Source organism: Ursus maritimus, unplaced genomic scaffold (assembly GCF_017311325.1).
Source record: "Ursus maritimus isolate PB19 unplaced genomic scaffold, ASM1731132v1 scaffold_8, whole genome shotgun sequence".
Lineage (NCBI taxonomy): Eukaryota > Metazoa > Chordata > Mammalia > Carnivora > Ursidae > Ursus > Ursus maritimus.
The window spans coordinates 41,540,085-41,555,411 of record NW_024426996.1 but is presented as its reverse complement, the minus strand read 5'-3'; the positions used below and the strand labels follow the sequence as shown (position 1 = coordinate 41,555,411).

At 42.1% G+C, this 15,327-nt stretch overlaps 1 protein-coding gene across 2 annotated transcripts in view; it reads right to left on the bottom strand.

Annotated features, from left to right (window-relative positions):
* The window catches only part of LNX1 (ligand of numb-protein X 1), a 181,309-nt gene that overhangs the window by 10,232 nt on the left and 155,750 nt on the right, over positions 1-15,327 (bottom strand). For both annotated transcript variants that reach the window (XM_008701476.2, XM_040624995.1), the window contains exon 8: positions 5,498-5,632. In XM_008701476.2, the coding sequence (XP_008699698.2) occupies positions 5,498-5,632 (135 nt within the window). The remainder of the gene's footprint in view (positions 1-5,497; positions 5,633-15,327) is intronic.

The following is a 15,327-nucleotide window of genomic DNA, read 5'->3' as shown; positions in this document are numbered from 1 at the left end:
CCCAGATTCTGCAGGCTGATTCAGAGAGAGTTTACATTTCCAATGGGAATGCACAAAATGGAAGAGGAACAGGTTGGAAGCCACTGGAGAAACAGTAAGCACACAAAGTGAACTGCACCCAAAATTTTTCAAGTGACTCATTTATTCCTGATAGTATTTCATAAAACTCTTCTCATTCATGAGTATCAGGAATCTTTTTCTAAGTTAAAAAAAAAAAGTAACGATATTTTAATTACATAGTCTCCGTTTAATTTAGGTAGGGATTCAATTATAGAACTCCTTAAGGAAAAATAATGGATTTCATAGCTATTCCACTCTAAAAACTCTCTACTAACTAGGTTCTCTCCAATTAGCATCTTCAGCATTTCTAAATAATATGCAGTTCTACTTTAATTTTATTATGTAAAAATATAGTATACACATTGTATAGAATACACTGAGGACCAACTTTTGAAAAGCAAATTAAGAGAGCTGTGATTTTGGTCCAGCAACTAGTCTATACTAAAAGCATTCAAAGCTACATGCAGTGTTATCCTGAAGGAATAAGACAGTCAAGGGCACTGTTTATAAATGAATACATATCAACATATAATTTTCTGAAAATGTATTCTCCCTGCTTGTGCAATGACCTAGGGGTATAAGTGGGAGTGTGCACTGCAAATAAATATTTATAATACTTGATCAGACCTCAGAGAAGTCTATAGCTCAAAACAGAGCTTACAGTTGTAGCTAAAGAAAGAAAATTAAAAAATACATCTGGTAAAAAAACAAAAACCAGGGTACAAAAGAAAGTGTAATTATACTGTCTTTTGTTTAAAAAGGGGGAGGAGAATTTGTATTAATATTTGCATTTTCATGAAGACACTCTGAAAACAAGAAAGTGGCTTTATGGACATGGAGGTGGGAACCGGACAGATCAGGCATGATAATTAAACTTCTGTCAAGTTGGTGGTTAACATCATATGGAACTATCGCTTGCATGCACAAGAGTCCATTTTAACACTTCATTATGAAGATAAGCCTAGGCTTTTTGTGCATTTATATCTCATGATTTTCTATGGTATAAAATTACCCATGCCTGTTTTAATAGGCTTATTGTATCCAGTAATAACCTGTTACTATATCCCCAGCACTGAACATAGCATTTAGCACATGAAAGATGGTAACTATGTTTGTCAAATAAATGAATGGTTAAATTACAAGTTGCCACAAACTGGTTTTGGTAGTAACAGAATACTAAATCAGGAACTGCAAATGATTATGGCAAGGTGTATGTTACAATTAGTACTTGTAAGGTCTCGGTCTCTATAAACCCCGGAAACTTGAAGATACTAGTTATCAGAAGTGAGTTATAAAACAGAAATGGGATCTTCTTCAGGGCAAAGTTTCAAAATAAGACAAATAAGTGAGAGTATGAACACAGTGGTCCTAGCCCTCCAAGTAGTTCTGGAGGTGCTCTCCAGATCATTCTTAGTCCATGACTTTCCTCTTCCACAAAGCAGTTAGTGCAGCATGTCTCTGACTTGAGTCACAGACATCTCTCAGAAGGGCCCTACTTGGAGATGCAGGCAGTTCTGAAAATGCCCCCAGCTCATGGCAAAGTTCTAAACCTAGAGACTCCTGCTGGCTGTTGCGTTGCTTCAGCTCGTTCCTGGGGACATTCGTAAAGCATTTACTCCTGGTCCTCCCAAAGAAGGGTTTTCCTCCGTTATTTCCACATGGAAGCCAGGGATATTATAGGGGTAGCCGACCAATCTCCCAGGTGATGTCTAAAACACAGTATGGAATGCTCGGGAAAACAAGGACATCTTTTCACATTAAAAAATACATGTGTACACACACGCGCGCGCACACACACACACGCACACTCTATTGCATTCTTGAGCAGCTGCCTAGTACTTCATTGTGTGGATATGTCATATCCCCCCACTGATGACCATTTTGGTGGTTTATAAGTCTCTTGCAAAATTAAACAGAGTCACTGTGAACACCCTTAGACACATATCTTGTGCACTTGTGTAAATATTTCTTGGGGCTAATGTCCTACAAGTACAACTGCTTAATCAAAGAGCCTGGGCATTTTACATTTTGATACATATGAAACAGTTCGATCACCTATAATCTCGCCAATACACTGTGAACGTGCCGATTTCCCGCAATTCTTGGGGTTTATCAATGTTTACAATATTTGCCTGGAGGAAAAGAAGATTCCAATAATGTAATGGCCTTTCTAGGTAGTAAGTTTAAACACATTTTATTGTTATTTGGATTTCTAATAGTAATATCATTTGAGATCTTGTAATACCGTCATCAAAGCTCCCCTGACCTCATTTATGAAGTCGGGAAGAATGCCCACGTAGGGCACACCTGTGACTGAAGAAACGCCTTTGATCTGAGAATACTTCTTTTAAAAAATGTGTCACTAAATTCATTTGAAAGTAGCAAAATTGCATAGCTTATGAAATATTCCACAAATGGCTTCTCACCTGCCAGACCAGTTAATAGAAATTAGTGAGGCCCTAATTATTTTGTTGTGAATAAATATTCCTTGAATAATGTACACATTGGCCAGATACTCTTTGAGGCAAGGGAAACAAATATTATTTGTTATTTACTTAAATGTGTCCAGGCAGAAAAACTGAGACTCAACATTAAAATGAATCTCATCAGTGAAGCACAGCTGGCCGGGGGGTGGGGGTAGGATTGGCAACTGAAACCCCAGATATCTGACTCTCCCCACCACACCACTCTGCTCTCACAGGTCATGTTTTAACACGTGATAAAAATTAACCTATCAATTTTCAGAGAACTGTCAGAAAAAGCACGTGAAAGAATCAGTTACCCAATTTTTCCAGGAATGGTTTATCTCATTGACTAAAGAACTCAACTCAAACCCAATTATGCTGAATAAAATACATGACAAATAAGATTCGGACACTGAAACCTATGTTCTCCTGGCAGCAGAGCTCGCTTATTTATGCCTGTAGCTACAAGTTCCTGGAAAGCGGAGTCTTCCTCCGCACTTACTCAGAGCTTACCCAACAGCCTTGCTGTGCTGAGCAAGGAGGAGTTTCAAGCACCTATGGGCTCGACACAAATCACTGGGCTACCCTAAATAGGAAACGTGTCCTTTGTCCTATGTTTCTGACAACTGTCTGCCTTCCCCACCAGAGAAAGGTCCATGTTAGCAATGGGAAACCCAAGTACCGCCATGAACCCTTCCTGTGCAGAGTGGCGGTACTCTGGTTGAGGAGAAAGAGAGTTAAGTACCACAGATCTTTTCCATCCATGTTTTCTCCTAAACCCCTTCCCTACTTCAGAGACCGCAGGGTGTTCCCTAATGTTCAAAAACACATATTGTATGAACTAATTCAAGCTGATTCAAAAACATCAGGGCACCAGTCTACTTATCACTCAGCTATAAAAATGCGTACTTTATAGAATATTGAGATTTTTAAAATAAAACATTTTAGATTTATTTTTTAAAAAGTATGAAGATGAACATAATGACCTACCCATGTACCTTACAACCCAGCGTCAGAAATACAGGTGCCCTAGAGGTGAAGTCCCCCTATGACTTCTCTCTGGTCACTTTCCCTTTCCTCTCCCACACAGGTAGCCGCACGTCTACATTTGATGCCTATCAGTCTTTAACTTTTCAGTTGGCTACAAACTTTTCTGTCTCACAAGTCTTGGTTTGCCTTCTTTGGTATGTCTCTGACTCATTTAAGCTCCTACTTTCAAAAAGCCGTGTTGTTTCCTAGACAAAACAAAGCTTAGTAGGATCATAAAAATCTAAATCATCAAAGAGCCATATATGTCTTCGTTTTATTTTAAATAGGCCATGTGTGCGTGTGCGTGTGTGTGTGTGTGTGTGTGTGTGTGTGTGTGTGTGAGGGCATCCCAGAAGGCAGACAGAACTGTAAGTTAAAATGAAAATATTACAATTTCCCACTAGGCCAGTTTGTTCTGTATGTTTTCCATGAATTAGATACATGATAGAGATTGCAGCAAAAATTTGAACAGCCCATCCCAGCTGTTTCCATGATTCACGGTAGCTAGGTAGAAGGGACTATAGACCCACAGTGCTGGTGGAAGCCTCATGCTTAGTGGCTTAACGAGCTAGAATACAATATGGCCTACTTAATCCAACTATAAGTGTTAATTACATTAATTAGATTAAGCTAATAAACTAGTTTTCCATTAATACATACCATTAGTTTAATTGAAACACACTAGTGGTATTTACTAGTGAAAGACACCAGGGAGTCCTTATCCATAAAATATTTTAGCAGGAGTTACCTTGTCTGTCTAGGTTGCTTACTGTAAATAAGCCTGGAATTTATGGATTTATGGGACACGGCTGGCTAGCTGGCTGGGGAAAGGGGTGGGGGTGTGGCCTTGTAGGCTGTGTCATTAATATCATGTCTCAAAATCAAAATTTTGAGTCTTGTTTCTGCATCCATTACTCAAAAACCCAAACTTGTGAGTTATTCCAAACTGAAACACAGCCTGATATGTTCTGATTGCTCTGATAGGCATTCCTTAATCTCTTTTGCAAGATGAATGGGCTACCTATAGATTTCTTTTTAGTTACAAGTGATTTAATGAAATCAGATCTTAGGAGAACCAGCTACAAACTCATTGCCATCCCAACAGGATGCCAAGCCAAGGCTTTGGGACTCAATTTGGACTAAGCAAGATCTGTGTGGTTTTAGATACTCATCCAATGGAGAGATTATGGCATTGCCTCTAATAGAAGTACAAATTGGGCTAAGTCACCTCATTGAAAGAGAGGCTGCAAATTGCTGGCCTGAAGGATGCCTTCAGGCTATAGATGCATTCTGCTTAATCCACATTATTTTACATTATTTCTGAATTTAAACGCTGTAAGACAGGGCAACTGCTTTCTGATTTGCCCCATTCCCTACGACTCCCTAATTTTATATGAACTTCAAGTGTTTATATTATTTTCCTGGGTTCTTCTGCGAAACAAACATACTAGAATTAGCAGAGGAATTTATTTTAGTTTTTAATTGAAATATTTTAAACTTATATTAAATATAGTATATAATATATAATTATAATAATTTAATTTTTAATAAAATAATTTTCAGGCAGATTGGGAACTCAAAAGTCAAAAACCAAGCTAATCCCATTTCATTTCAAAATGAATGAAAACAGTCCTTAAGCAAAATGACTGTTGGAAAAACATGACATCTATTTGGCTTTGACTTGAAATTATGTCCCCATATGAAGTCTGTAAGATCAAGTTTCAACACTCTCCTGCACCTTCTTCCCTCTTGCTTGGATGGGAGACACCTGTTATCTCACCAGGTCCTGAGGATGGGACTTCAGCCTTTTTGTTTTACACGACAAGTCAAACAGCGTTCAAGTGATGAAGTCCAGAGGTTACACTTAGAAATGTTAAAGTGTGCAGCCTTCGCAAGAAATAGCTTCCTGCAAGAGAAGTAGACATACCCTGGCTGGGGCTCACCTTTGGAGTGCTGCTCCTGTCCCCTGGCCCTGGGGACCGGCTGCCGTTGCAGTTCCAGCCAGCTTCCTGAAAGATGTCAGGACTCTGCAGACGAGCCTGGCGGGACACGACGAGGTGAACACGCCTTTCACTGGCCTGCGTGAGAAGACACAGACATTAGCCATTCTCAGAGCTTCCACGCAAAGTGTCCAGCACCAGGGGCTTAACAAGATAAGAGTTTTATTCTACATTTTTTTTAATGGGAAAAAAAATGGTGTCTAGTATTTCTCATGGCAGTGCCCGTTTTGTAATTTGGCAAGCATATGAGAATTATTTCCTTTATCTTTAAATCAGGAAATGAAACCTGTTTCAAAGGGAAAAACTACAAAGGTCTGACTTATGCAACAGCTTTTGCAAAGGCATCATCAAACACTGTTGTTTTTAAGGGATGGCTCCATTGCACACAAGCCACGTCTGAAGGACTTTTCAGAGAGAACAGAGTATACAGTGTAACGTCTTAAACACAGATCGAAGGTAAACAGTACAGAAAAAGGATCAGAGTTGGTGGCAGGAAGAGGAATCGTGCATCTGCAGTGCTAAACCCACAGGCGTGGGAAAGGATGAACGCTTTAGGAATACAGGGATGACTTAATAGGTTCCAGTACAGCCTGATTAAAGGCCTTTGCCTTGATCCTTTATTTTTTATGTGATTATCACTAATTCTGACTCCTCTTCCTCTCTGCTATATACATTGATGCTTGCATAGAACATTCCAAACAGCAAATATATTGCTTACTGGGGAGGTCCATTCCACACCATAAACTTGCAAATTGGCTTTCTGCCACAGATGAATTTCATGTCTGTTCGAGAGCATTACTCGTTTTTCCAGAACTGCTCACCGAGGCACCAGATCCCCAAGGCAGGCAGAGGAGACCTTAGCCCTGTGAAATGTACATCAACAAAGCTCCCTAATGGCCCAGAGTTGACTAGAAAGGTCCCTAAGAAAGACTAGATTTGGGGACAAGTGGAGAAGGGAGGAATAAGTTTCTGGGGTTCCTCTCTTCACCCCATCCCCTGACCACTCACCACAACAGCAGAGATGGACACTGGCCTGCCTGCCTTCTTCCTTTACAGGTATGGCTATCAGACCATGGAAAAATCTGGTCATGAAGACTGACCTTGTTTTCAATACTTTAAGCAATCAGAACCCCATCAATGAAATCAGATCTCCACGGCTGTCCAACAATAACCGGCCCAAACCTTCATGGTTTCGCATCCTTATATTAATAAACATTTCTTCTCAGAGCTCTCTTGAAACTTACGGGTCATCAACTGGGTAGCTGTAAATCAGATGAAATTTTAAAATACAACCTCTAAAGTGCATTAAGAGGGTCTATTGGTGGATGGTGGTCCAGTCAAGTGGATTTGTCTCTGTAATTACAGAGATCCTCCTGAACAGGGCCCGAAAAGCAAGTTCAAGTCCTTCACTCAAGTTCCTTCACATAAGGCCCAGTTGTCCCTTTTGCTGGTCTACCCAGTCCTCATTTACATGCCTTCTTCCCTCTGTTCGTTCGCCTATCATGAATGCCTTGGTGTTTTTTTTTTTAATAATATTTTTTATTATATTATGTTAGCCACCATACAGTACAACCCTAGTTTTGGATATAAAGTTCCATAATTCATTACTTGCGTATAACACCCAGTGCACCATGCAATACGTGCCCTCCTTACTACCCATCACCAGCCTATCCCACTCCCCCACCCCTCCCCTCTGAAGCCCTCAGTTTGGTGTTTCTTATCACCTATAGAGCTTGCATCATTAGAAAACTAACAGGCTCAGAAAACAATGAAGCACTACGGTATGAGCCAGCCAAACTCAACTCTTAGAGGAGTATTTTGTCATAATGTTTCTTCCTTTATACTGTAAGCCTCACTTATCCTAATGAGGTTATCACTAGGAACTTTCTGAAGCAAAAATGACTAAGAGAGAAGGGGCAAACACTCCAGTCAAAATTCCAACTGCCAAGCCCAAATTTGCTCATCTTCAGGGAAACCCCGATGTTTTGAAGGATCTCAGCAGTGGGTTTGTCTTTGGCCCACATATTGTTATCACTGTCACTTGGCCCAGGAGCAATCACGTGGCCTAGGCACCTCATGACAACTGAGGAAAATCTGAGACTTATATATCGAATCCGCCTCCCAGGCAAAATTCAGAATGCCAAGGAGCAGCCCGCGAGAGCCGTTTAATTCACATTTTTAAACACAAACTTCTCACTGGATTTTCAAATGCTGACTTGGGTAGTAAGTTGTTGGCAGGAACAACAACAGCATTGTTCCTGGTATCAAATCACTTGAAAACAAATTCTCCACAAGGCCGGGTCTGCGGCTCTTACCAGCCACCTTACAAACTGCTCTCAGGGAGACTCCATCAGATTCGCTTTCTTTCCTAGTGTTTGAAGTTGTAAGGTGGAAAATAGGCTAATGTGTTTGTACTGGCTTAGCCCTCAGAAGCAGCTGGATTCCGCATCGAGAAACAGCCCTTAGAACCAGCAAGCCTTTCTTTCCGTGGGTGTGAATCTGGTCTGAGGGTGAAGTGTGAGAAGGGGGGTGAGGGGAGGCAGAAGAGCAGAAACTTTTTTATTGCGATACCCCCATCACATGTGCCAGAAAGATGGGTGCAGCAGGTCCATCGGCTTCCATGCCACACTCAAAGGAAGAGCATGCCACAAGACAGGGGTAGGAGAGCCTCTGTCTTGTGTGTCTTGGAAAGTTGCAACTTGGGCAAGAGGAGTGTGTCACAGTTGTAGCTTCTCGAGTAGCAGACAAGGCTAGAGGACAATCCTTTTTGGGTGAGGTTTCTTCTCTCTCCTTTAAACAGCCTCAATTTTTGAGGCAAACGCTGGACATGGTGATTACAGGTTGCATAGGCTGACTGCTTAACCTATTTCTCCTTCCTCTTCCAAGAGCAAAGGCATTCAATTCCCTCTCTCCTTTCTATAGGTTAAGGGAAGTGCTTCCGATGGCCTTTGTGTTCTCCCCTGGGGGCCTCAGCTTGTTGGTAGCCGTTCTGTCCCCACGGCTTCGTGTGCCTGCTTTGGGCCAGGCACTTCACCAAGAGCCTTGGGGACATGGCTCCTGTCCTCTGTCCTACTTCAGGGACAGTCAGAAGCAGGTGCCGTGAAAGAGAGATGAGTTATGCACGTAAGACTCTCTATGGTGGAACCGATTACTTCTAGCCAAGGAAATAGGAAAAATCTAATATTCAGAGAAAAACAAAGGGTTAAAACTGAGCAGCATTTATCATGATAAGGCTTGTCTTTTTTGGTGATGGTTTAAGGATTATTTTTCTCTGCTCTTTTGAGATTTGACTCAAGACTGCCAATAATATTTATATGACAGAACCAAGCAGGGGCCACAGTAGCATACCATAGTCTGGGAGCCTCATTTAGATGGAGCCCATTTAAAAATAATAAAATCCCATCTCTTGTAACTGGAGGGAGGAGTCTGGAAGCGCTACACTGATGTCTTGCAAGGCAAGCATCTTGTACGGTCATGTTCGGCCTGGGAATGGCTCTTTTCCCTGAAAAAGCCACTGTGGCTGATAGGAAACGTTCATCACATCAGGATACCACACAGATCAGAAACTTCACAGAGCAGAGAAATGGAAAATCAAAGGCACCACCGCACAAAGCAGGAGAGGCATTTTGTGGAGCTGTAACATTGGAGCAGGGGGCGTCTTTCTACTATTCTAGCACCGCACAGGGCCCGCAAGGATGGAGGCAGCCATGATAACTAGGGCAGACCGAGAGGGGATAGTGCGCCTGCGCTTCAAGGTGTGACCTTCTCACCTAACCCAGGGCTTCTTCACCTGTTCACTGTGAAGGATTGACTCAAACCAAATACATGACACCATTTGCTGCTTTAAAAAAATATATATGTATATGCTTAAATAAAACGGTTTTTTACATTCTAAAGACCTGAAACAGGGAACTTCCAAGAGGACTGTTAGGCATCCAAACTATTACTCAGAGCAGGGAGACCATATATACACAAGCCTTGTAACACCAGTATGGGTCCACAGACCACCCACTTGACCCTGGAGCCCTCGTTACAGAGACAAGTGAGAGCTACCGTTACATTTATAATAACATAAGTTTGTCTTTCCTTAGTGTTCCACCAACAAAGGTTTTAATAAGCATTTTCAAAATAACTCATCCTGCATCTGCACTCCCTACTCATTTCTTTTCCCGGGATCCCAGAGTGAGACAGTCTAAGTTTGATTTTCAACGTATAGTTGTAGGGATGGTTTTTTCTCTACTGTTTGGGGTTGCCCCATGTTAGCTTCCCTTCCACCAGCTGCTCAGCTATCTTTGTCAATCTGTCTATCTTGTGCTCACAGCGCCCTGGGAAATTGTGGAGCACTGGTTCCAGATCATTAAAAAGTCACATATAGGGAAGAAATGTCAGACATCGTCTAATTCAACATTCTCTCTGTAACCCAGGCTTCAGTTCCCCTACAAAATCCTTCCAAGTTGTCACCAGCTCATGCTTCAGTGCCCCCAATGACCGTGAACTCACTGTGTCCCAAGGCAGGGTGTGCCATTCTTAGATAGCACTAATTAGAAAGTTTGTCCTTGGGCTGAGCTAAATGTGCCATTTTCTTGCTTAGCCATTGGCTCCAGTCATGCCCTCTCGGGCAGCCCCAAATCAATTTCCACATGACAATCTTATTTGAAGATAAGGCTCACTGTTCTCCCTTAGCTCTTCTCCTTTCCAGGTCAAATATTTCTACTTTCTTTGATATTTCCTATGTTTTCAAGTCATCTCAAAAGCTTGATGAACTCTGGACTCTCTCTAATAAAGTTGAGTGGGTTGGGGGTGTGTATAGAATCGGACCTGGGAGACCCAATACAGAGTAGTCTCTTCGCGGATGGACCAGCTGTACCCAGGACCTCAGTGATGGGGTTCCCGTTTTCCCACATCATACATCCATAGGGGATTAGCTCTGTGAAGCCGAGAGCTCCATAGATGTCTGTCTTCACTACTACTAATTAAAAGATGACAGGGAGTTCCCAGAACCTCACTAAGGGACACATTCTATCAGCACAGGCTAGCTCTGAGATCACGCATGGCCCATAAACCCTACATGGCAATTCAGACCACAGGAGGTGTCAGAACCATCACCAGTTGAGAGACTATAAAAATACCAAAATCATTGGTCATTCGTTGACCTGGCAACGTTCCATGCAATGAGGTGCAGAAACAAAGTCCATGCCCTACCCCTCTCTTCCAGTGAGCAAGAGAAATTCTGAGAAAAATACTCAGAATACTCTCTCAGAATACTCAGAATTGCTCTCACTGAGCAATAAGTTGGGGGCTCCAGAAATAGAATTCCAGAGCAAGCTAACAGTGCAGTGTAAGTGGAGAGTTTCTAGAAAATGAGCTTGGCACAAGCAAACCTGGGGCGCACGGATTTGTTTACCGTTGAAACATGGGCACCTAGCACAGCGCCTGGCACATTTTGTAAAGAACATCTTCTGCTGGGGAGGCAGCAGCTACTTTAGTGAGCAAAGAGCAACCAAAGACTGGCCAAGGAAAAGGAAAATAAAGAGGCTTTGAGGAAAAGTGGTGAAGAGGACCTTAGGATTTGACCAGGGTAGAAAAAGATTTGAGACAGAAATTTGGTCTACTTTCCCTCTTGACTGTAGCTCCATATTCATCCTTCTGCTCCCGGAAGCACATCTTTTAAGTTAATTAAGTTAACACCAAGATGTTAATGATGACAGCCTGATGTACACAGGGCCATACAGATGTCAATGACAAGGTCAAAATGAGAATTTAGCTCTTGAGCTCTCTGGCTGTTGATCGCCGAGTCAGCAGAATGACCTAAGCCTTTTGCCTCTCTCTCTCTTTTTTTATGGTATCTAGAAGTTACTCTCCTAGTTAATTCTGTTCCCTGGTGTTAAAAAAAAAATGCACGTGGGGGATATTTTGAGTTGGAGGAAGGGCAGTGAAGCTTCAACATTCCCTAATATTAAAAAAAAAGATAGATTCCCTAATATTCGCAGTGTGTAGCTGTGTGGGAGATTCCCTCACAAAATTCGAAGCCGAAAAGCTGTACAATTCACCAAGTCATGCTTTATCATGAGCGCATGAAATGTGGAGCCCTGTATAAAAATCACCTGGACTTTCAGAATCCAGCTCAAGAAGATGGTTTTTACATTTATGCATTCTTTCGCCTTTGTATTAAATTTATTTCGATGCCAGGTTAAGAAAATGCGTTAAATGGGGACTTGAGTCTGCATTAGCTGCGCTGGTCCGTACAAAGCACATTGAACTATCAGATCTTATTTCACTGGCAGTTCCTACTGGCTCCAGGGGACGAAAGTTCGGTCTTTTTTCCAGTTGTGCTGAACTCATGAGCTAGAATCACGTCTTCAGAACAAATATAGGTAATACGAGTAGTTCATTATTTACTTTCTGGCTCTGTCTAGAGGCCGCTCACATTCTTTTGAAAAGTCTGAAGAGCCTGGTTGTTGGTTGTTCTTTGATAACATAACTTCTCATTTAAATATTAATTCATGCAAAGGAAACAAAAATTCACACATCTCTAAGTATTAATGAAAGCCTAGAGGTTATCATCACCTCTACAAATGGCCCGGAATTTTTTTTTCGGCTTCTGCCTCAAGTCTGGGAGTTGCCTAGGAAAAAAAAAGGCATAGGAGGGAGACTCCAATTTGAAATCCAAAATTACTTTCTTCATTTCTTAATTGTATATATTTGAACTCCCAAATACACTGGAACTCACTGCCCCAGAACTGCGGATAGATGAGAGCATCTCAGAATAGGCATAGTATTGTCAGCATAAATCATTTGCACCTGATCACTAGGGAGAGAAGCAATCTTTTTTTTAAATTTCATTTGTCAGAGAAAGAGAGAGAGAGCAAGCGCCCAAGCAGGGGGAGCAGCAGAGGGAGAGGGAGAAGCAGGCTCCCCACTGGGCAGAGGGCCTGACACGGGGACCCTGGAATCATGACCTGAGCCAAAGGCGGACGCTTAACTGACTGAGCCACCCAGGTGCCCCATCTACAATGATTCTAGACAGGCTGCTCAAAAAATTAAGAAATTGACAATGGAGAAAAATAAAGTTGTCCTAAGTTTATTGCCATCAACTGTTCCATATTTGAACCTTCTGTCTCCTTAGGGCTTCTTCTCCTAAAGGAGTCCGACTCACTCCTGGGTTCTGGAACCCAGGGTTGATGAGTAAGTGGGGGTTAGGACACTACATATGTAAGTTGGTCAAATTTAAAACAGTTGTGGCTTCTCTGTAATAACTTTTCCCTGAAATAATGGAGAAAAAGGCAAAAGTGTGGTACTGTGGGAGAAAACATGACCAAAAGGACATGTTGTCTGGGAATTTCTTTCTAAAGCAAGTGTGATTCATGGAGCAAGTACACGAAGGCCAGGCAGCCCAGGATTGGTTGGTAACTTGCGTCTCCACCTTTGAAGGGTATTAAGTTTAATCCCCAGCCTGGTGTGTGTTACAAGTATCACATAAATAAAATCCACTCTTGAGATTGCTTAACTGGATTTCCCCAGCACTCTACTTTTTCCATTTCTTTTCCAACTAGCTTTGCCCAAGCCCTTAAAAGAATTTTTTTTTCCTTTTCCCCTGCTTATAAAGCACATTGGCTTTGTTTAGTAAGCAGAAGACTCTTTTAGGAAGTCCCACTGTTAGGCAAGATTTTACTTCATAAATTTACTTTCTCAGGGAAAAAAATTTTCCCTCTTCTGTTATTAATCTACAAAAGTAGAATGCCACATGTAATCAAAATTTTTCCAAATGGCACGAGTAAGGGAGTTTTTCGTGTGCCTGTTGTGAAGTGTGGTTGGCGGATTAGCTCTAGAGCGTGAGCTGCACAGACCGACCTGCAGAGGGAGTCGACAAATACAACACGAAAAAAAAACTGATGATCACCTGAAAGTGTAGTTCCAAAGGTGGGGGGCGGGGGGGTCATGCTTAGAGTGCAGTTTGTTCATGACGAGAAAAATGATTCTTTTCCATGGGTTAATGCTTCCATAAACATTGTCTATTTTCCGTTCTCACCCGTTGATACATACGGCCTAGAAGCACCTGCGAAATGCTGACTTCACTGTATCTGAGATCAGGGACAGGAATACACCCCAACTCTACAAGGCCAGCAACTGCGTCAGTCTGGTTTGCCCCTGTACCGCACACTCGTCGGCACCCAGAAGGCACTCAACCAATCACAACCGAACAAATTCAAGAAGAAAAAAGGTAGAAATTCCATCTTGGGGACAAATAGCATGTAAAAGTAGATTTGGTGTTTGTTCTTTGGTCAATGGTTTGATGAAAAATCCCTAAGGGGTGAAATTAATGTATAAATTCTATCTTCTGTATATTTACATTTTTATAACGTGACTCAATTTATTCATTCAGCAGATAGTTATCGAGTGTCTCTTCTTGCCAGGCATTTCTCTAAGTGCTTGAGATACAATACTCTATTGTATTATTCTATACTAGGCCAACAGGTAATAAAGTAATTAGTTGGTAGGAAAAAATAAAGCAGATTAAATAAAGGATATAGAGCTGGGGGTGGGAGAAGCTATTTTAAGTGGGATTGTCAGTGAAGGCCTCTCTGAGGTGATATTTGAGGAGAGACCTGAATGAAGCATGGTGGTTAGACAGACATTCGGAAGATTCTTCCAGTCAGAGAGATAGCGAGAACGTCAGCCTTGAGGTGAAAAAGGACTTGCAATGTTTGAGGAGTAGTAGCAAGAAGACGATGTGACTGAGCATGGTAAGGCAAGGGTGAGAATACTAGAAATCCTCTACTTTGCTTGAGAAAGAAAAGGTAACTAAAGGCCAAATTACATACAGCTGTAAAGGCTATTGTTAAGATTTGGAAATTTTACTCCAAATGTCTTGGGAAACATCAGAGAGCTGAGCACAGGAGTGACACGAAGGGACTGACTGTGTCAAGTGGCCGTCTAACTGCCATGTAGAGAGCAGAGGTAGAGAATCAGGTGTGGAGGCCAGAAGGCCAGGTGGGAGGTCTCTCACAGAGACCCAGTGCTGATGGTAGCATGGCTGAGGGACTGTGGAGGTAGTGAGAAATGGAATAGAGAGCGAGCATATTGAAGGGCATAAGAGATCCTTCTGGCCCAAATAACTGGACCAATGGTGCCATTTCTAGAGACTGGAAAAGGCTGAGGAAAGAACAAGTTTGACAAGGAGTAGAGAGAAGTCAAGGATTTGGTTTTAGACATGAAGTTTGAGGTGCCTTTTAGATATTCACATGGAGATAGCAAGTAGCCAGTTGGTTATATAAGTGTGGTGTTCAGAGAAGTTGAAGCGGGGCATATGGACTTGGGAACAGATGGCATAAACTCCAGAGGGGAAATGCCACTTGTAACTCTGATCTTCTTTCTCCACCTGCTCCACAGACTGTGGCCTCAGGGCCCTAGGCAGATAAACATCCATCACGTTGAGAATCACCTTGAAAGTGGGACACCACCAAGAGCCACAGCTCAGAGGCCAAGACACCACATGTGCTTCCTATCCTCATGGACAGAGCAAGTGGGGTAAGTCCCCTTGCATCTTTGCCTCAGGCTGTCCACACCTAAAAAGCAGTATCATACACTGTTTCATTCTCCTTGAGGAAGAGGCAGAAAATACCACACATGTGACAGTGCAGAGAGTTGTCAACACCTGGAAGAACTCCATGGCTGGAACCCAGGGTAGGGAGACTTGTGTGTGCTTAGGTGATCTAGTTCTAGAAAGCAGGCTCTGTTTTCTGATTATCATCCTCAGCAGAACTTGGTACAAG